Source organism: Meleagris gallopavo, chromosome 2 (genome assembly GCF_905368555.1).
Source record: "Meleagris gallopavo chromosome 2, MGAL_WU_HG_1.1, whole genome shotgun sequence".
Lineage (NCBI taxonomy): Eukaryota > Metazoa > Chordata > Aves > Galliformes > Phasianidae > Meleagris > Meleagris gallopavo.
The window spans coordinates 46504656-46528015 of NC_139405.1; the positions used below are offsets into that span (position 1 = coordinate 46504656).

The window sequence follows — 23360 nt, forward strand, 5'->3', positions numbered from 1 at the left end:
GAGAGGCAAGAGGGAGGCTGGCTTCGGTGCTGAAAGTTGCACTCGTCCTTCTTTTGGAGGCAGCATGTGCACCAACATAGTGTACGAGTGGCTGAAAACCCTGCAGCTCCCCCAGTACGCCGAGTCCTTTGTAGACAATGGCTACGATGACCTGGAGGTCTGCAAGCAGATCGGCGACCCGGACCTGGATGCCATCGGCGTGTCCGTGCCCCAGCACCGCCGCCGGATCCACGAGGCCGTGCGGAGGCTGCGGGAGGCGGACGAGCGGGCGGCGGGGCTCTACTTCACCCTCGAGCCGCCGCCCGCGCCTCCCGCCAAGGGGCCCCGCCGCCCACCGGGGCAGGACGGGGCGGCCCCTCGACACCGGCCTGGCCGCGGGGGCCCGGTAGTCTACCCGAGGCTGAAGCTGAAGATCATGATCCGGGACAAGCTGGTCCGCGACGGCATCAACCTGAGCAAGCCCCCCTACTCCAACAAGGTAAGGGGCTCTTGAGGGGAGGTGGCGGCGGCTGGAGGTTTGCTGCTGTGGGCCTCTCCACCAGCGTGGCACCAGGGTGCGGAGCTGCACGCATCGGGGTCGGAGTGTGTTTGAGGCAAAGCACGGTCCAAACTTAGTGCCAGCCTCACGTGCAGAGGAGCGGGGCCATGGCGGGTGAGATCCTCCCCATCCACCACTTCAGCTGGGCCCGTGTGCTGCACTTCTGATTTATTGTTATAAATCGGTTCTTTATGTCCAGTCTGAGGCATGAAGGCAGAGATTGACAGGATAAGCTTCTGGATGTTTTTGGTTTTTCCCTCTGAAAGTTTCCCATTGTGTTGGTGAGTGATAGCGTCTCCTGTATTTTGATAAAGGTAGTGCTGTAGTGTCAGTTCCTGTTGGTGAAGTGGCTCTTGAAGGAAGCAGTAGTGCGGCCAGTGGAACAACTGCTCATCCTCTGTTTATTGACTGAAGGGTGGCAGTGACTGCTGAATGTCAGAACCATTTGTCAGCTGCTCCGGGTACAAGTTGGTCTAGGTCTATGACATGCTTTGCTGAAAGGCAGAAAAGTGAAGGTCTCCGAAGACTACATCCCAGTTTGATGAAACCCCAATATTCATCTAGTTCTTATATTTGAAAAGTTTAAAACATAATAATAACATGTCTGGAAGTTATGTAACTATAAAATTAAAAGACAATGCCGTGAATGAGAAAGTGATTTGTGAAAGAAAACAAGGTATTATGTGATGTATGTTTGCTTTAGAGTTCAGAATGAAGTGTTTCAGCAAGTTGTTTCATGACCCAAGCTGCCTGCATTCTCTTTGATTGGAAGTCTGACTCTTTGGTAGAAATTGTGGGTACTTTTATACCTCGGAGTTGAAAGTATTGAAGCAAAGCAATGGAGAGGTCTGCAGGTCCAGGTTTCTGGAGATTATTATGATTGTGAGAAATTAAAATTGAGAATTAATACCAGCAGCAGGGGACTTGGATGTGAGAAGAAAGAGTGAAATCCAACTTGGTAAACAATGTAGAGGTGCGCATAATAAGACTTAAAGCATAATAAGGCTATCAGGATTTGTACTTTTAAGGGCTTGGTGATAGAAGGCCGATGGTCACTTCTCAAGTGCAGTGCAGCCAACTGGTCTGAGATATTTGTGTTCACCTTTTCCTGAAACATCTGGCTGATGACATTGTCAGAAACAGTGAATCAAATCTGATAGGACAGTGGTCAAGTCTAATAAAAACATTCTTGAATGCACATTTTGAAGTCTGAGTACAGCATCTTCTGAAACTTCCTGTGTCATTTCAAAGAGATTTTTTTTCCCTTTGAAGTGATACTTGTTTGGACTGACGCCTGTCTGTAATTGTCATTACCTGTCTAACATAAACAAACTTCTGTAAAAGTTTTTGCTTATTAATGAAGCCACAGCTCATCACCCACCTTTGAAACTATGCTTCACTTCTTCCTTTCAACTTTGTGTGCTCACAGTCACCAATTCCTTCTTACCAGGGGAACCCTCTACCTTCTATCTTCTCTATAGGAATTATAAAATTCCTGAGATGACAGTGTATGACATCAAGGAAATGAAAATCTTAGGCATTGCTTTCTTCTTTAGCTCACCTTGTTTTAATTTGATGGCTTTGATAGTAGCGCAGGTTAGCTGTCAGGGCAAACTCATCTTACACAGAAATTGTCACTCAGCTTTAATGCTAATATGCTTTTTAAACCCGAATGGAACATTCTGTAGTAGAAGGAGGAACCAAGCTTAATTTCTTTTAGTTCATCTTGCAATGTCAGTATTTATTTTGGATGGTAAATGCATATTAACATCATTTTTACTTGCAGTAATAGAAAAACTTTCTCCATCTTCTTGGTGTGAATCACTTCAGATTGTAGAATGTTCTAAGAAACCATAAAGCTGGCAAGATCTGAATGTGTGTTGCTCAACATGTGTTATTGTGAATGCCACCCACTGTAGCAATCCATCTTGAAAACAGCTTAAAGGGAATACTAAAAGATCACGTCACTGTGCACTATTCATGTGCAGAACAGGAGAAATGAAATATTTTGTTCTTTCATTTGGGAAAGCACAGTATTGTAACCATCCCTTTTTCTAAAAAAAAATCCTTTAGAAAACTGTGGCTGTAATTTCATCAATCTATATTATATGCTTTTATATAGAATATGCACTGTACAGAGTTCTACATGTCAAAAGAAAGTAGATTGTCCTCTGCGTAGGATTAAGAACCATCTTGAAGTTTATCTTAAGTTCTTTGTATGTATTTGTTAAAGGACATGTCTGTCTACAGATGGTCATGTGGATATTGTTCACCAGACATCGAACTTTCGAAGATGGATTTACATTTGTGCCACTGCATGGCTAGCCAGCCGCCTTCTTTGTCGCATGGCTTACGTGGACATACAGCCTTCTGATGTTTATGACTGGAACCATACAAAGAGATGCATGCTTCTGTGTATACGTATATTAATGGTTGCATACAGATGTTGCATTTTACTTGTTTCCTGAAGATTGCTCACTGCCTTCAGTTATGTAGTTCTCAGACAATTTTGGAGTTTTATCTGGAAATGACCCTGAGAACTGGAAGTGCTGCTGATCCTCTGTCTTGTTTGAAACCTTTTGCGCGCTCATCAAAAGATCAAAAATGAGTTTTAGGTGTGGATGCTGAGATGTTGAAAGCATCCCTTTGCTGTCCTCTTGGTGTTGTTGCTGTATTTTCAGATGAAAACCACAGAGTGTGAGGGATAGGAAAGCATTGGTAAGGTAAAGTTTAGTTTGACTTAGCTTGATCACACCCAGAAGAAATGAGTAACACCTACTTAGCACAGCCTAATATAAATCTCTTAAAGATGTGCAGACTTTGAATTCAAGCCATGTGTGTGGGTGACTTCAGACACGGAGAATTATCGCAAGCCATCTTGATTATTTCCATGAGAATTATAACAAGACCTCACTTCCTCAAATTGAGTATTCTATATTTTGCAAATATAAACTGAGGAATAGAGTTGCTACAGAGATGAACTCCACTGAGGCTGGATTTTTGTTTGAGGTTGGTAATGTTCCTTAATACTCCAAGCCTTCTGTTTCAGTTTCAAGCCTGCTGTCTCTGATGAGTTTAGAAGCTTTGTGAATGTAAGAAACGTGTGGAAGTGAGGGGCTCTCATGCCCTTCACACAACAACCAGCAGTACCTCCCCAAGTCAAATGAAACATCTGTGTCATCCAAAAACATTTTCTCCTTGGGTGTTGTGATTCTGTCTTTAATTAGAAAAGTAATTATGCCTTGTGTAGGAATACTGTTAGTGTTCTTTTGACATGTAGACATTTTCTGGATGGATTTGATGGGAGAAGGAAAAAAAAAAAAAAAAGCAAACCCTCAAGTTTTCTATTAAACTGAACAAAGGAGAGCTCAGCACCGACCTGAACCAGCTGGAACAAAGGCAGTAGAGCCTTAACCCCCATGCAGACATTCTTACCTTGGTGGGCTGGTTGCAAAACAGATTGTCTGTGCTGGTTTCGAGCAGGAATAATGTCACTAAATGTCACTGTGGTGTTTGGAAAGCAGAGGAGCGCCACTTTAGTCAATATAAAGACAAGGAGGATACCTTTTTGTGGAACACGTCAAGAGAAATTAAGTATTCTATTTGTCTTGAATACAGATTAAGTGACATTTAATAGTTTACTGGAATTTCATTACTATTTCTAATTGAAATAAATGGCCTGACCCATTCTTGAAGAATTTTATTCAATTTTAATCTGCAGAGAATTGCAAATGTATTAAAAATGACGGAAAATATACATTCATTAAAAGGTCCCACGCCAATTAAAATGATTTGCTTAACTTCAATATAGTTATACTGATGTAGATTTCCATATTTATTAGAGGAATAAAACTGTGGTACGATGTTCGCATGGGTGTCTGACTTCATTGTCACTCACTGTGCTGTTTGTGATTATCAGCACGCTTGGAAGACAAGCACTGGAAATTCATCTGCATTTGAGGTCATAATCTCAAGAGCTAAAGCAGATGTAGAAAAGTAAGAAGTCAGATCCAAGTGAGTTATCTCATTAAAAGCTCAACTATGTATTTTTAAGTTCCGTGCTGATGGGATGGCACAGATTTGTGTTTCTGATTAAATCTTTGTTTAATCCTCACCGTTATAAAATGAGGAATATCTCGCATAAGTTATATGCTAAGAAGTGAAGATGCCAGCAGTACTGCTTTGTAACACAGATTCAAACTGAGTCTGTGGCTGGATAATTTAGTTAGTGATTTAGATAGCTACAGAAATGAATTCAGTGAATTAAAAATATTGTGCTTTGAAATGGCAATGCTCTCCCATTCTGAAATTAAACATGAACCTTTTTCTAAAGACCTGGCTGCTTTGAAATAACTGCATCAACCCTGATTAGCAGAGCGTTCTCAAATATGCCTTGGGGAAAGCTGCCTATTGACAAAAGTACTAGTGCATTAAGTAGTAACAATATTTTCATGGCAATAAATTAGCAAAGCTACAGGCGATATTCAGGGAGTGAAAAGGTATTTTGTACTAGAAAGCAATGCATTTGCCTTTGATTTCGTACCACTGTTTGGTTTTTTTTTTTGTTTGTTTGTTTGTTTTTAAGAAAAATATGGCACCTCATCTATTGGGCAGTTGTTTCAAAGTCCTGATTTATTAAACTCACAAAAAACAAACCGGAAAGGGACTTCGCCCTAACAGAGCATTAAGGCAAATTGTTGCAGAATATGAATAATGCAGCACTCTGCCATATTTGCATTTGAATTGTTCCTGAATATTTTAAAGTGTATTCAATCTCCTCTGAAAATGTTGAATGCGAATTTTCCTGGGTTTCATTATGTTACATTTTTGAGGGGAGGAAGATCCCATTAGGGTGTATTAAAGGTGGAGTCCCGAGAGAAGCCCCTATTAGCTTTGCATAATTTTCCCTCCTTTTATAGTGCTTTCAGCCATCCACTGTATTTTCACAGGTGAGGTTGGGGTGTGGGCTGGATAGGGGAGAAGAGGAGTTAGTGGTCCTGAGCTCGGTGGAAGAGCTGCCTTCCCCTGCAAGAAGCAACACCTTCAGCCAGCCTCCATATGGCTTTATATTTGAAGGAGAAGCTAAACTAATATTCCCTGGCAAAAGAGGAATGCCTGCTGGTGTGCATGCATGTGTGTGTGTGCACTGCACATCAACAGGCACCACCACTGGGGCAAAAGTCAAACCCCAAGTTTCACTCCTGAATATCCATATAATTGTCTTGTTTTATCTAAGTTTGGTCACTGTGAGCCTTTCTGAGGAGAAAATACTTTCTAAGAAAAAGATTTTTGTTGATGCCACCCCCAGAGCTTCTGTCTCCTCCATATGTAGGGTGAGTGAGCCCATGCTGTTATACAACTGAATGGCAAAGGAAAAAGAAATCTCACGAAGTAATCTCGTGAGCCGTGTTTTTAGTTCTGTTTGTTCTGTTTATAGCCAATACCACCATACTGCATCTGCCTTGTATGTAGGGCAGCAATGTCCCTCATTTTAGATTGATGAATTTTCCTCATTGAAGGAAAGTTGAAGAGTTTTCCTAAAGTCACATGAAAAGTTGCAGACAGATGAAGTGCTGGGACCAACTACTGCAGGGTCATTGCCCATATGTTAAATGTGAACTCCCCTATGTGTAAGTAAGAAAAGCAATATCAGAATAAACAGTAGCTTGAATATAATGACAATTAGTTACGCTGTTAATTTTGCCTGTTAACACATGCACACAAGGTATAATTGTTACGATCAGTCCTTACCACTAAGGTATATAAATCCACAGATACGATCAGAAACACCCCCACAGGTACTATAGAACCCGTGTAAAATGCCGTAGCGTGATCTGAAGTGACAGGAGTAATGTCAGTGCAGGTTAGCAGAGAACTTATTACATCAGTTACAGGAGGTCACTTCCTGTCTTGAGATTCTCCCAAAGCAGGGCAGGACAGGCTGCGGTGGTAGGTGGAACTTTTACATTTCTTGCTTTGTCAGTTTGAATGAGACACTTTGCTTTGTGTTTGACAAAGCTATCTCGTTCAATCTCTTTGTCTAGCCTAACATGACATCTCGTGTTGATGTGCTTATCTTGACAAACGCGGTTGCTTGTACGCGCTGCAGGAATTGTCATTTCTTAAAAGTACACGCGGCGCTATGTTTAGCAGTGCTGTGTTATTTTGGGAGCAGCTCTGCAGCAGGAAGTACAGAATTGCTGAACGTTCCCCGACGCTGCCAGGCTGACACACAACTGTCTGCACCGAGTCTTCAAGTCTGCTAGCTTTGCTATTGCAGAGTGTAACTAACGTCTCTGAATGTTTTGCGAAGCAAAAGGGAAATGGTCTGTCAAATGAAATGCAACTGTAACTGCCTTCAAATAATGCCTTGTCGTTCTCACGAGCTCAGCAGTATGTGAATTGTGGTGATACATGCCTCTGGACGGAGTCTTGCTCCTCCACTTGGTTTCATTCCCAGTGAAGTCAGTGGGGGTTTTGCCAGGGATTTCATTTGATGCTGAGCTTGGCTTGAAGCTAACAAGTCTGCCCTTACCAGCTCTAATTGTGATGGATAAAAACCGTACAACAGGAGATGACGACAGAAAATGTAGCAGTAGCGTGCAAAAAGAAACCAAAATTAGCAGCTTGAACAGCAGCAAGGCTGATTTATGAATTTAGATCTGACAGTTTTGGTCAGGAATGAATGTTTAGTAAATAACATCTGAAATCCACATTCATGGATTTTGGCTGCAATCAAGTAAACAATTGTTTAGAATTGTCCTGTCAATAGCTATAAATTAGGAATATCAAATAAAACTTATAACTGCATACAAATGTGAGTCTTCCACGAGTTTCTTTTTTTTCTCCAGATGAACTACATTTGTCATAAGCGCCCACACCCTCAAGGTAGAGATGTGGTGTTATCATGCTGCATATGACATCAGTGGGAACAGCTCTGGGCAGCCTGTGCCTTAACTCTCTCTGAGTAAAAAATTTCTTTGAGTTCTGATGCAGCCGTTCCCTGGGAAAAAGATTTTATTCTTTTTGGTAGAAAGGCTTGTGAGTGCAGGGTAGTGGAATGATGGGAACTGCTTTAACTACTAAGGGCCGTCAGCTGAGCCTGGCCTGCTGCTAGGCACACCCATGCTGGTGGCCTCTGCTCATTTATGGTGCTTTTAACGGTGAGCGGCAGCTTGGGAAGGATTTAATCAGTTTAGGATATTTTTCCGGGGAGTTTACATCATCTACAATGCCAGTTGCTGTAAGTAAATGTTATGCATTTGGAAAAGATTTTGGTAGTAGAAGTAGAAAGAATTCATCCTTCGAGGAAGCTTGAGTCTCTTGTTGAAGGGAGCTAGTACTGATGCTCTAGCAAGTATATGATAGTGTTGGTACTATACTTTTTTTTTTTTTTTTTCTTTTAATGTTTCTTACAAAATTGGGTGGTTTTCTTGCAAGCTTTAAGTAGTGGTATTACTTCACCTACAAGGGAAGTTGTAAAGGGTTTGGCTGTTGCCCTGAGGGACAGTTTCATCATAATTTTGGAAGTTTGCTTGGAAAAGAACTTATATTCTATGTGTAAAAATATTAAAAAGAGCTGCTTATGCAAGTGTGGAGTTCATTAAATCAACTTCTAGGATATCTAACAGGAAATAAGCTATTGCAATATGTTCTTTCTGGATGTTGTGTTTTTGTAAGAAGCCTGAATTTGTTGAGGGGAGTTAATTCCTTTATAGACTTCTAAGTGGGTGAAACTGATGCGATAGTTAATAGCATTGACCTGAATTTGGAAAGTAATGCAGACATTCCTTTGTATTGAATGTACTTCTTATGTGCATAAGGAATTGAGCACCATGTTTTTAAAAATAGCTTTTTCTTCTTCCTTGTTTTTCTTGTCACATTTGCTACAGAAGGATCTCTCTCTAATTTGGACTTGCTGTACAGCGACAGCAACTTCATCCCTTTATTAGCACATTCTAACTCCATGATTATCCTCTTCCCTGCTACTCTATGAGGCAGTACTTGTATGTAGACTTCATATACTTGATAGGTTTTAATTCATAAGTTTCTAATGTTAGACTTTCAGGATACATTATTTTTAACTGAAGCGGTAGAGTCTTTTTCTTCAAATTACATGAGGTGTTTAAGTTCTATTCTCAAGTTCTAGAGCTGGTATTTTTAAGAGACCTTGAGTGATTCAGATATTTTCACTGATGTTTATTCCTTTATGCAATTCCTCCCAGTACTTAAATTGGCTCTTTAGTAGTAAAAGCTAAGTGATGTTCTTTCTTCTCTGGTTCCTGCTGAGAAAAAAGTCTTCACTGCAAAGGGCATTGCTCTTGACTACTCCTTATTTATTTTAGTGCATGTTTGGCTTGAAAAGTGATTAACTTTCAAGAACTTTTTTGTAGGCTATTTCAGATAGTGATAAACAACTACTATTCAATTAACTGTGTATATCACAGAGATGATGAATAATAAGCAAACAGCAATATTTATAGTTTGTATGGATTCAAAGGCTTACAATCTATGTTAAACACTCTTTAATGTGTTACTTGTTATCTGTGTCCATTTTTAACCTTTAGGTGATAAATAAGCCTTAGTTTTGGTGTCGGTGTTTCACTGAAATACTGCTCACATTAACCAGCATTAAAGAAGAAGAAAAAAAAAAAAACAACTCTAGTGAATACTTAAAACTAAGTTATAGCTGTCAGAGAGACTTCCTCATCTGATAAACTTCTAGCATTCTGTATTTTGCCTTTTGTTTGATGGCCATGTGCTTAATCATTGTTGCTTCAGGATGTTTGATTAATAACTGGTATAAGCAAATATGGCAGCCACTAAATGTAAGTAGGTGTGCTTCAGTGAAGCAGAGCTTGTTAGGGGATGTTTGAGTTTAGAAGTTTTTATAGCGCTTTCTAAACAGACATCAGCACTGATAGTTCTTGTCTAACCTGTAAGAACCTTTGCCTTCTGTGCAGTGGAGTTTTCAAAAGCAAAAGCATCTCTACATTAAGTTCAGCTGGATGTGTAGGCTTTGACCCCATACCATGAGAGATTGCGGAACTTCAGCTATTGATTTTGTTGGGAACAAAAGAAATTTGTTTGTTTTTGCACAGAATCTGTAATTCTACTTTCAAAGCAATAAATACAAAAATATAATCACTGTTTTCTGGTCTTTGTCTAACCTTGATGGAAGTAGTTCTTTAAATGTACTTTTATTAGCTGGATCAACGTGAGGTTAAATTGATCTGCGCCTTTTATTTTCCTTGCTCTTCCTTCCCCCTTGTTCCAGTCTGGAGATGTGTGAAATAAGCCATAGCCTATCAAACAGTACAATGAGATTCAGAACGATTTTCCTTTTTTTTTCACCCAGAAACAAAAGAATAAAAAGATGGTTAAGATGCTTTTTTGGTATATGGAAATATTTAGAATGAAGGAAATGAAAGAAGTTGATAATTATGCTGTGATTATTTATTTCTCGATTCAGGCTATTTCTCTCAAAAGGACTATTCAGCCCATATAAGAAGAATACTGCTATGTATTGATTATTATTAACTTACTGGGCTGAAACTGCCAGGTAGAAGCTGAACTTGGAAAGAAGATACAACGTGTAGTAAAGAAATCGTAAGAACAGACAAGTTGAAAAAAATGTCTTTATACGGAGAGTTTATGCAATGTTATTTTGGAGCTGTTTACACAACGGTGGAGATAACTCTTGGACTTAGGTGATATGGGGGGATTTGTCTTATTTACGTGTTCTGTTGTGCCTAAAGGTAGAAATTTAACAGGCATTGTAACTAATATTTTTTACTTGTTATCATTTAAAGTGATTGAAGGAGTTACTGGCTGGCTGCCATCATGCTCCTTTACATTTCTTTCGGAATAACTGGTTTCTGCTTTCTCATGATAAGCATATGAGTTCTTAGACCTATAAGCTCATTTCTTGTGCCTACGTAGCCATCTTTGTCACACTGAGAATGGACGAAAAGGCCCCAAAGTGATAACTGTGAGGATGTTGGTGTTCTTGTGGTGTTTTTTTTCTTCCCCAAAACTGTGCATAAAGAATTTTTAGATGGTAGGTTTCTAAATACTGTCTTCTAAATTCAAGAAGCTGGAAGATAAAAGCTTTTTTATTTTTTTTAAAGGGTTCATGTTTAAATCCCAGCTTTGGATGTTGCTTAGAGAGCCTGCAGCTGAAGAACGTGTTTGAAAGACTCCTGCAGCTTTATGCAAAGTTTTTTCCTCTGCACAAAGTAGTAGTGCTACGTGGAACTGAACCAGAAATGTCTATCTCAGAAAAACAGAAAAAGTAGTAAAATTGGTGCAGTAGTTTCTACTATGTTCCCCTTACATACTCCTAAGGTTTGGCTAAGCTGAGGTTGCTAAAGTTTGTTGTTCGTTTTTGTTTGATAAATGTTTTGCTCATATGATACCTTATCTACACAGGGAGTTAGTTGTCCTTCTGCTGTTTGGCTAATTGGTCGTACCAGCCCTCAGTAATTTTTGTGGTTGAAATATGTGTCAAATTGATTTAAGCATCTGAATAGTGAAATAGGAGTGTTTTCTTCAGACTTTAGCTTGACAAGCTGTTTCCTAATTTTAAGTAATGCAACTCCTGTAATCTTATTAATCCCTGATGTGGTAAGATGTCTTTACTGTTAAAATTGTTTCTTAACATCTTATCTAATTTTCTGTGTTACAACTCATTTTGTTACTTCTTGCCATGTCTTCTGTTGGCAAGATTTAGATTTTTGAGGGTTCTGTTGAATCCTACCCAAATGTCTGACAATTAATGGTCCATCCTTTGCTTGTTTGTTTGTTTTTGGAGGAGAGTGTGCAAATGGCTCTTCTGGTATCCTTTCATTCATTGGTCTGAAGAGGTCTGTGGCCTTGCTGGTGTAGGGCAGAGCATTGGTTATCCCTTTATGGCTGTAACCCTTTTTGTAATGCTTACATTGTTGGCTCCTGCCTTAGGTCTACAGCAATCCTTGAGCCCTTTAGGAGGGAAAGCTAGCCATTGTTTGTGTATGTAATGATCCATATCCTGTTGTACTTTTGCTGTTATGTGGCTGCTGAATAACGTCCTTCTATGATCAGATTCCTTCCATTTCAAGAATGGATTAATTATGAATTCAAAGGCCAGTTCCTGTCCATTAATGCTCCAACAGGTTGAATGTGTCTCACTGATATAAAAATATTTTCATTTTTACCATCCATGTTGGTACTGAAAATGATCACTGTGCTGAGAGCAGTCTCCTGGAAGATTTCTTACTATAACTCTTCAAAATTTAGTCTTATGTATTCTGTAGGTACAGTTTTGCAAATGTTTTGTACCAGTTATTTGCCTTTGACCATTCTTTCCTAGTTTGTTAGTATGAATTTCTAGTGAAACGTTATCAGAAGGGTTTCTGAAATCAAGATTAGTGGCACCTACTTATTTCTTTTACGCTGGGAGTTTCCTTTTCTGAGATAGAAGGTGATTGTGTTGATTTAGCATAATTAGTTTTTCATAAGTCTGTGTTGTCCATCATTTTGTCACCTCTTGATTTGTGGAAACAAACGCATTTTTATGTGTGGGGAGGGACCAACAAGATTTTCTCCATATGACATAATAGTTTTGTTCCAACAAACACAGGTTTGTTTTATCTTCTGTTGTCTTTCTGCATCAAGTTAGTCACTGCTCTTCATGGCTGTTAAAGCAGGACAGCACACTTTCTTGACACACAGCAGCCCATCTCCTCGAGTGCACTCTGGCATTTCCTGCTGTTCACTTCCCTCCCCACTCCATGCCACTGGTCTAGTTGTACAGGCTAGACTCTATCTAGCCTGTAGGTGAACTCCTCTGTTTGTGCCTGTAAGATCCAGCACAGACATGTATGTCTGTTCTGTTTCAGTCACTGCTGCTGGTTTACTAGTGGAAGTAGGAGTCAAGAATAATTCTGTGCTGACCTGATCTAGTTCTTAATCTAGCAGCCTGTGGTGGGGGGGAGTTGGAACATGATGGTCCTTGGGATCCCTTCCAAACCATTCCATGATTCTGTGGTACCTAAGGAATGTAGGTCCACTGGTACTACATGAATGTGCAAAAGTGAAGTCTGCAAAGGATAAGCCTTGAGACACCTGCATAAATCCCTTCCTGGGGAGTGCTTTTTGTACTTTGAATGTGGCCAAGGATTTGACCTGATGCATGTTAATACTGTATGGTATCCATCCTATAGTTCAGGACACAGCTGAAGAAAACAGCAGTGTGCCTGGGTCACAGATGAATCGGGATTAAATTTGTAAATTTTCAGACACATTTTTATTTCGTGTTAGTCTGTCTCAAGTGTAAACTATATGAAACTCTTTTCCTACTGGACATGTCATGTAAAAATAAATCTGTGTATCCCTGCAGGTACACTGACCCAACTTAGGGTCACAAGGGGTAGGACTAATGTTTTTATTCAGTCAGTCCTTTGCAAGTATTTCATCCTCTGTGAGTGACACAGTGGATTGGCTTCTTCCAAGAAACTACTTCTCTTCTGCAGTTTTTCTTGCATCAGGACCTCACAGTTGATTATTTTGCTGTATTTTATGTGGTATGTCAGTGACAAAGGCTCCAGCGTGGCCTGCTGTACAAGTATGAGCAAGTGAATGACTGATGCAAGAACAGAATTACAGGGCGTACCACAACTTTCATTCTGTATAGCAAAATGCTATTTTCTTCTTCTTCTTAGTTGTGCATCTTGCTGCTATGCTATTTTGCTAGAAATTCAGATTCATGCTTCTAATCCCTAGGACTTCCATCCTTTTTTAAATCTACCTAACTTGTCCCTTATGTGGTAGTGAAGTTTTTGTAAATCTCTTCTGCTATCAACAGCAGCTCAGAAACGAAACCTCAGATAAAATTATTTCTGAAGAATTACTGTTTATTTATTAATTGCATAGTGGCTATATGTTTTGAACATTTGTGTACTGTAATGCTGCAAAGGGCAGAAGTGAGCACTTGACTATCACACCTGAAGCATTTGGCCTGACAAAAATTAATGATTCCATGACCATAAAATAAGTTCTCAGTTGTTGTGTGTATTGCAGTCTGAAATGTAGCTTTTGTAATAAACTGGGGAGAGGATGTCCTGTTGGAAGGATGTAGGTTCTTAAAATGCCTTGGAGAGTTTAAATGCACAGGCAAGAGAAGACCAGAGCTAAGTGACGCTTGCATTTCTCCAAGCCTTAGCAATGGAAGGAAGAGATCAGAAAAGAATCTCTTATCCTATCACTATCCCTCTGTAGTGCTATGCTTCTTATTACCTACTTGCATAATTGGCAGATTTTCCTGTTAATGCAATGGGAATTCATTTAGTGTTCTTAAGTGTTGTTTGCCTTATCGTTATAATGGACTGAATATGTTTTGATTCACAAGTGCTGATCTTTATGCTAAGAGGGCAAGCTGTATCATCTCGGAGACCCAATTACTCAAGCATACATTTGTCTACGCATAACTCTGTGAAGTTCCTTGAACGTTTTATTTCTAAAAAGGTAGAAACATTGTTAAATAACGCTGCTGTAACCCACTTTCAACATACTGTTCCTGAAAGCAAACAGTTCAGTGTATTCCTTTTAAGGTAGAAAATTTTGCATGGTTGCTCCTGGCCTGGAGATTTTGGAAATCTGGGAAGTAATTAAGGGGAAACTATATACCAGGAGAATGATTTTTTTAGTTTAAAGAGTACTTCTTCAGCTGTGACTGTGGTAATCACAAGTATGATGTTGTAGCCTCATCCTGAAGCAATTTATGCAAAGAAGTTGGAAAAAAGTATGCTTTCAACTTTCTTCTGTTCAAGTTTTCTCTCTGGATGTTCCACAGGATGGATCTGTAAATTGTCTCCTAGTGATTTTGCAGTGTCTGGTAAAAGTCTTCGTAATTTAGAGGAAGCAAACCAGAGGAACAAACCAAGATTGCTTACATTAAAACAAATTTTGGTGACCAGTGGAAGCAGGCAATGACATCAGTCTGTTGTCCTGGAAGAATCCATCTAAGAAATTTGTCTGTTTCTTCTTGATAGAAAACCTCATTAAGGTCCTCAACAACTTCTCCTTTTTTAAAATAGATGCTATCTTCTGCTTTCCAACCCACACTTATTAATGATTTATTACTTATTTTTTAATAATGATGATAGTGATTGTAGCTTAAATAAGCTACAATGGAAAAACTAAAAAGAACAAAACGGTGCCCTTCTACTTATGTTGAATCTCCAACATGGATGCATCTACACAGGTAGAGATTAATTGGATGCAAGTAGTAGTTCCCTTTCAAGAAATATCCCAGATGAACCAGCATTATGAGAGCACTCATCTCTTTTATATCTTTGCTCTGTGAGCTGAATCAAGAACAGCTCTTCCAGTCTCTTCTGGTAAATTGGGCTGCCCAAGTCTATGAATATTCTGATACCTCTTTTCTGCAAGCATTTAAGTTTCTCTTATTCTTATTTTTGAGGTCTGCTTTTGTGGACCTTGAAACATTAAAGCTGTTACCCTAAAAAGAATTTCCTGTTGTATGTTGTTTAATTTCTGATTTCCCTTCCTAGGGAACTAATACTTTTAGAAGATAATATTCTGTTTATTACCAAATAAAGGCAATGCATGCATGTATAATACTGCTGGCTTCATCTTTTTTTTTTTTTTAATATCACATAGAATGGCACTCCTGAAGTTTTTTTGTGATTCTTAACATTTTTCAACATTTTTTTTTAATTTTTTTTTTTTTACTTTAAAGTACTCTGAAATTAACTACTGTTATCACTGCAGCCAACACTCTGTTAAAGTAAATGTTTTTAAAGTCAATTCTGCAGTTCTTGGCAACAAAATAATTTTGAACACCAGTGTAGAAATTTATGGATTTCAATTATAGCTTGCACTGTATCATAATTCCAGTTTTATGCCCTGTGCAGTTCAGTGTTTTGGATTTCTAATGGGTATAGAGCAGTAATCATAAAAGTGATTCAAATGCACCCAGTAATTACAGAGATTTGCTGTTGCTTTTGCATTAAAAATGATGATGATTTACAATCAACAAAATTGCAGTCTGTGGTTTTAGTTAAGATACTCGTGCTATTACACTGCTTATTAGTTATGGTCAGTGATTTAAAGCTCAAGAGCTACACGTTAGAAGGCAGTACAATTCTTTATTCTTTAATAGAAGATAACAAATTAAAAACAGACATTGTATTAATACAAATCTTGCACATTAAAGAATACACATGTAACCCTTTGTATCTTTTGCTGCTGGAAATTAATTATAACTAAGATGAAGTAGTTGGTTTGCAACAGCTAAAGTCACATGTGTGACTATATATATATATATATATAGTGTGTATATGTGTATATATACATATATAATTTCCCCTTATAGTTTCTGTTACAGCCCATTAACTTTAAGAGAAGCTGCCAGACTTGTTTCTATCTAGCAAATGATGTAAGCAAGTCTTTTTCTTCTTCACCTCTACTCATAACACAAAAATCATATTTAAGATGGATATGCATTATTGAAAAGGTAGGTAATGCAGTGAAGTCATAAGCATTTTAAAATTCTGTATAGAGAGAGAAGAAGACACATCTTACCTGCAAATTATTTTTTTACGTACCTTCATAGTAAGGTAAGAATGTGGTGGGTTTTTGTTCATGTTCTTTCTTTGTGTTCCTTTCACAAATATTTCTTTTCTGATATTTTGGTGCATGAAAAGTGAAGGACAACAGATTACTGCCTTTAGGATGCATTGCTTATGAATTAGGTTTTATGTTTTAGACTTAAGAGTCAGAACTAGCTTAAGAAATACACATTCCCTTAAAATGTTCAAAAATATTAACATAAACAGCGCTTTCCCCTTCTTATTAAACCTGGATTTTAACTGAGATAAGACAGTGCTCAGGTACATTAACAGTCAAGTCACGGTGTAAAACATACTGGCACAGTTAATGATTATATAGCTGATGGTTGGAAATGCTAATTGAAAAAATTGACTCTAAGGAAGTTCCCTAGCTGTTGAATGAGTGTGTTCTTCAAGTTCTCATGGAAATAATGACATTTTTGACAAATCCCATCACTAAGTTTACAATTGTTTATTTTAGCTTGTGCTGTATTGTTGGATAGGTGGCTAAAGTTTTAACTGTTTTCTTGCATTTATTCAAGTCAGTGGGAATGAACCTTTTTTTGGTAGTTTACAGCAATAGAGCAAGGGCTACAGGCAGAAACTGGAACAGAGGAAGTTCCATGCAAAGGAAAAACATTTAGCGTTGGAGTGACAGAGCACTGTAAGAGGCTGCTCAGAGAGGTTGGGAAGTCTCCTCTGGAGATATCCAAGACTTGTCTGGACACCAACCTATGCCACCTGCTGTAGGGAGCTGCTTTAGCAGGGAGTCAGACGTGGTGATCTGCAGAGATCCCTTCCAGCCCCTACAGTTCTGTGATTAACAGTTGTATTCACCTTACAGTGACAAAAAAAAAAAAAAGCCTAAACTGCTGACCTTTGGAAATTTTCCTCATTAAAACTCTTGCCCTGCAGCAGAGAACACCTCTGTACTGGCTGCTGCAGGATAGGAATGCTGAGGTTCTTTCAGTGGCATACCTTATTTAGGTAGCTGTGATAAGATAAGGCGGGTTGAATAGGCAAGTTAAAGTAGCAGCACAGTTTTATCACAGTAAATGATGTGAGCATTAGTAAATGCAAGGCAGGGGAGATGAAACTCAAGTCTTTGACTGAAAAGAGCCTTTTTTTCCTTGTGTGTCGTGTGTGTAGTACTAGAGACTACTGGCTATTTTCTGATGAGTCTGTAAAATGTTTCTTTTGGATTTTTCCAAATGAGCTTTTAGTGCTTGATGAAATTGAACTCAGGTTTCCAGCAGAATCTCTTCAGTCTGTAATGGCAGCCTCAACTTTCCATGTCTCCTTGTCCTCTTCATCTCCTTGTCCTGACCTTCCTCTCTGGGAGACTTGAACCTCTGGCTGATATTTGTCCCCCTCTTTCTGCAGTTGATCTCTGGTGTATCTGTAAATGCAGGTGGGTTTCTACAGTGAAGGCAGCACACCTACTCCTCAAGTCCAGCAACTGATGTCAGGGTCAGGAGGAGTTTGCCCAGGAGCTATGTGCCCTGATGCCCTCACAGCTGCTCCATCAGGTTGCATTCCTGAATAATTGAAGATGCCGTTAGCCAAATCAGTTGTTAACTATTTTAAGTACTGTAATACAGAATCTGAGGCAGAATTAGTCCTTCATTTTACAAGCTGTTTAAACTGGTTGTGGGGGGGGCTGTCTTTTTTTTTTTTTTTTTTTTTTGAAAGTGCTACCTCCCTTTCTTGCAGAAGTGCACATGCAAGAAGTCATCTTTTTGTGAGAAGGATTAGTTTCGATTTTTAGTCCAGTGGTATGGGAAAGTCCACAGTCATGCAAAGACTGGAGGCCCGAGTCTGGAAATGGAGCAGAAGCAGAGATGAGGCCTGGAAGGATTCAAGAGTTTTAACTACTCTCCTGTCAGGGTTTGTCTCTGCCTCCTCAAAATGCTGCTTTCTGTCTTTGTATGCTGTATGTCTGTATTTCAGTGTTTCATAAGCAGGAGTTCTTCAGCAAAGTATTAACCAGAAAGGGCAGTTTGTGATGATGAGAAGTAAAAGGACACAGTAGAGTTCTTTGCTCAAGCTGGCTTTTCTTCAGTTTGCTGAGTGTTCAAACCAGGTTTCACATTAGCTGTGGACTTGCAGAAATAACTTTGTTAGTGAGAGTTTATCCAGCACTATCCGCTCTGTGTAGAGCGGATAGTGCTGGATGGGTTAAAACTTACTGCTCATAATTGAGTGGTTTCTCTGTTTAGACTCAGTTTTGTGTCACACAGGAAGGACAGAAAAAGTAAGACCTTAAGTTCCCACTAAGTCTGTAAAGCACGAACATCTGCTGGAATCATGAACTGAGCATTGACTGTGTTTGGTAACAGGGCGAAGGCAGCTGATCACAAGCGTCCTTTTCCTAATTGCTTTGTCAAATGTCACTGCGGTTCCATGCAGGGAAAGGATATATTTCCTTAGTGACAAGGAAATAAGATAAACAGCAAGCAGAATTGAAACAGACTTCCAGTTTGCTGTTGCTCTTAGGTGTATTTAATCATAACTGTCATTCATCATGTTGAATTCTTTTTTCTTTCTTGCTAAGAACTTGGTGCCTTTTTTCTACTGAAACATGTGGTCTGGGGATTTTGTTTTAAAATCTACTGGCCTTTCACCTTTCTAGTAATTACTGGAAATGAATATAGGTCAGAGTTTGTTTGGATGTTCTTTCTGCTGCTCCTGTTTTCTCTAGCCTTATGCACACGCACCCAAATATTGATGTTTTTATCTTTTTTTTTCTCTTGAATGACATCTTAATGAGTACTTTTATGGAACAGGAAGAAAAGGTGTTATACTTGACTCTTGTGAACAGCTCACCATAGTGGGTAAAATGGTCAGACTTTAAATGAATCTCTAAATTGGAGCTTATGTTTGAGACTTCTGGCCCTTCAAGAGACAGTAGTAATCCATAGCTAATTCTCATGTTTGCAAAACCAAAAACATTTTTATACGTACTTCAGTGTTAAAAATGTATTCTCCTCCAAAAGGGATTGAGTATGTAAGCCAGAAGTGTATTGTATCACACAAGCTCTGTATTGATCATTCAGCTTGTGAAGCTCAAATGAGGAATCTGTGGTCCGTAATGCAAAATAGACCCATGACTATGTAACAGTCACAATATCTGATGTTTATGAAGGCAAGAATCAGACCTGTCAGATTAAATCTAGTTAGTTGATAGCGTGTTATGACAGGTTAGACTTGAGTGTTGACTATAAAATCCTTTTGAGAATTTCCTGGGCAGCAAGGCAGGTTAGACTTGTGCTGTCCTGGGGCTAAGTTAAGTCTTTCTGTTAAGCACTACTGCTGCATCCCCTGAGCATTTTTGGCTCTGTGGGAATATAAGACAGCGGCAGTTTCCTGTGCAAAGTAACTCGCTGCAGCTGTTTGTTAACACTTGCCGTAGAAGTGGCTGTTTGCCTTCAGTTATGCTGAATAATGTTAGCCTTTTCAGATGAAGTATTCTAAAACCGGCTGCATTTACATGCATTGGCTGAAGCTACCTAATTAGTTTAATTAACATAATTAGCTAAAACTTCATTGTTCTGCAAAGTTAGACTGTTAGGTGAGCCTTTGGGCTCAGAATGGGCTTTTAAAGTACCTGTCTTTAACTACCATAGGCAGGGATGTGCTGTTAGTTTATTGATTAATAGCAGAAGAAAGCATGACATGGAATTTATTGAATGTTCTGTTGGGTTAGATCTCTCATCAAGGAAGATCTTTTTCTGTTGGAGACTTACATTAAGATTGCACGAACTTTTATTTGCTCAGATGCTCTTGTAACAAAAACAAAGCATGAATTTGAATTAAGTTGTAGTGGCTACATATGAAATTAGAGTACAGGTGTTTAGGGTAGCTTAACATAGCTTATCAACAACAAAAAAAACTTTTGTAACTTTTTAAATGATAAATTCCATGTAGCTTGTTTTGTTTTTCTTCTTAACGTGAATGATGAATGCTGAGGAGCATGCACAGAGGAAGCTGCCGTGTGCACTGTGGTTTCAGTTATGGCCCACTCGTTTTGCTGGTAGTGGTGTACCTTGTCTCTTGCATATGGCAGCACTTCTGAATATTTCAGACTGTATGCTGTCACTGCAAGTATCCGTACCAGACAGGTTGGAAGGACTGCCATCAACACGTGGGTCGATGCTGGCCTCAAACTGTCCAAGGGATTCTGCCTGTGTGATTTTTGTCTGACAGTAATAAATAGGGTTGGGAATTTATCCGGTTGCTCAAAAAATGAGGGGCAAATTTGTCCCTGCTATAATATACAGAACTTCTATGGAGCCACTGTAAGTTGAATCTAGTGTGCTCTGTTTTGTACTTCTAAAAGCAGTAGCAGCGAGGAGTGCAATATTCAGTAGAAGAAACGAGATTCATGCTTCAGATGCCTTAAATTTCAGCTAGGATATTTTGCAGATAATAGTGTCCCAAAACAGGTTTATAAGGACTTTAGGAAAATTGATGCACTGCATTCTTTGCTTTTGGCTTAATTCTTTAACTATTCTCTGTATAGCTGCAGTCATATATCTCTGATTTTTGTTAAACTGGAGTTTTCTTTCCATTGCCCTAAAATAGGCTTTGTAAAAGATAAGAGTCCTTTTATATGATTTATGTAATGATCTGCAGAAGTCTGAGTAAGGAAATCTTGCAGATTTTCCTCTTACTGTGTTGTAAATGATCAGTCTATGCAATGTGTAACATTTTCAGTAAGAATACAGCAGATGGATCAGACCAGCAACCAACATGTTGAGGTTTGTATGAGAAAGGTTTGAAAGGGAGGTAAGGAATTTTGACAATTACTTTTTTCTCATAATTTTTAATTGAAACAAGGATAATGAGTAATAAAAGCTGCATGTATTAAATGCATTGCATCAACTGGCTTGTACTTGCACAATGTCAAGTGTGAAATTAAAACTGTCTTGTGATTATAATAAATGGTAGTATAGTAATGTTTAGTATATTGGCTCTTCAAGCAATCATGCTGTAACTCATCTTTGTAGTAGGTAGTAAGTGCTTTATTTCAGTGACTGTCCTAAAATAATAAAAATGTGCAATTTTAGAGGCTCATTTGTAACTGTATACACTTGTGACTGATCAGTCCTAGTACACATTCAGTACTGAAGCTTGCCACGAACATTTATTTTTCACTCAAAAACCTTGTCTCTCGTAAGTGCTATTTTATCTGCGGGAGCTTTTGCTTCAGCAGAACTACTTTTTTTTTTTTTTTTTCAAAGAACCTTGTAGATAAATGATGAGTGTATACTGGGGGCCATATGGGTGGAGAAGTGGTGTTGAAAGCCAGAGTAATTTATTACAATCAGCTTGTTCCTGGAACAGGTGAGGTAAATCATTAGTTGCCAAGGACATCTCATGAGTGAGCAGAGATGCAATTCATTAACTGAGTGGGGGGGGAAAAGTAGGCCACAAGTTTAATCTTCTCTCGTCTCAAACGTAAGTGTGTGAGTTACAGGAGAGTGGTAGTAGGATGCTGTGCTTCACAAGAAATAGAGAAGACTTTGTGGGTGTTCTTTACCTTGTTTTGTAGACTTACATTGCTTTGAGCTACTATTTTTAGTTGTTCTGATACACAAACGGGCTTTTCAGAGTACGTTTTAGGATTGTGATTCCATTTATTCTTTTTATCTGATTCAAAAACTATTTCTAATCCTAATACTTCAGAAGCCTGTGGCTTCCTTTGTGCAAATTTTTAGAACAGCTGCTGTTAAACTTAATTGGACACTAGAGCTTGTAGGTTTTTTTCCTGAAAATATTTTGGTGAAACTGTTTTTGATTAAGCATTATGAGGTCTGATACTGCAGCATTATGAGAATGGAATGTTTCACAACAAACAGCACCATTTGTTGGAGTTAAAAAAAAAAAAAAAAAAAAAAATAGTTCCATCTAGAGTACTTAAAATGATCCAAAAGAATTTTTGTTGTTGTTTTTTGTTCTTACTCTTTGTGGTGCTGAGACGCTCATTTTCCAGAAAAGAATCTCATAAGTTGTAGTTTCCTAGTATGAAATAGAAAAATAGCTTGTGTTGATGTGGGACTCAAGCTAATGAATTTGCGAGCAGGAAGGAGGGAACATGATGGCAATACAAGAGAGTCAGTATGAGCTTATTATCTGCTTTTCTGAGAACAAAGAAGGAAGTATTGTCAAGAAAAAGGAATACAAAGACTGTTAAGTGTAAGTGCTAAAAGTGCAGGTCATTACAGCCATCATATACCAAAGTACCAAATGTAGGACAAGCTTGATTATGATTGTCTCTAGGGGGAATTTGTTTCATATTTATGGGAATTAGAAAAAGCTATGGCCTGCCACACTAACTGATAGCTATCTTTGACTTGTTTTAACTGTGATGTCTAAATGTCTGCTAGGAATGACTTTGGACAACTGGGATTCTCCATGTGTATTTTCACGATGAATGTTTGAATAACTTTATTCAAAAATAAATTTAATTTTGGCAATAAGTGATAATTTGTCTCTCTGCTGACAACCCAAAACCCTTATGATCATGATCTGTTGCAAATGATTTTATACTCCTCTTCTATGGTGAAAGATAGCCACTTAGTCTTTCTTCATTGGCACTCTCCAAACCAGGACTTTACTGCAGCTGGCACAAAGAGCTTGCACAGAATTGTTCTCGTCATGTTTTTATACTACTTGGAAATTAATTCAGATCGTAAGTGTTCTCTAGAATCTCAAGCTATGATGAGCTTGAAAGTCTGTAGTTAGTCTAGTGTATGGGAACTGCTGAATCATGGCCTGATCCTCTGATTGATCACCTGAGGTGAGCAATGAGTCAGCCATGGGAGCACAAGTGAAGGCAATTCACCTGTGCTACTGAAAGGGGTGGAACCTGGCTCCACCTATCCTAGACCCATTTAAGAGCTGACTACCAGTGGGAAAGGATCTCTTCTGGAGATCCACTCTGCTGGAGTTTCATAAGTGAGCCCAGGATACGGGTAAACTTTCTATCTATTCTCTTCTCGTTATTATAATCTGTTTTGCCTAACTCTCCTGTTTATTTTGTAATTATAACATCTTAATACTTATTGATTATACAATCTAGTTATAGCAAATCTTCAAGATGTACTGCTTTGGTTTTTTTTTTTTTTTAATACCTTCAATCTGATTTCTTCTCTAGGTGATGTGTAGAGGATCTCTAAATGATGGTCCTCTTCATTTAGACTGCTTCA

The 23360-nt window shown here is 38.7% G+C and overlaps 1 protein-coding gene across 3 annotated transcripts in view; it reads left to right on the forward strand.

Moving 5' to 3' along the window:
* The first annotated feature begins 6 nt into the window (after positions 1-6).
* The window catches only part of SASH1 (SAM and SH3 domain containing 1), a 516773-nt gene continuing 493419 nt past the window's right edge, over positions 7-23360 (forward strand). Inside the window, exon 1 of one of the 3 annotated variants that reach the window (XM_085216996.1) lies at positions 7-478. In XM_085216996.1, coding sequence (XP_085073122.1) covers positions 65-478 — 414 coding nt within the window. In that variant the 5' untranslated portion in view covers positions 7-64. The remainder of the gene's footprint in view (positions 479-23360) is intronic. The other 2 variants (XM_085216997.1, XM_085216998.1) reach the window with 2 other exon arrangements.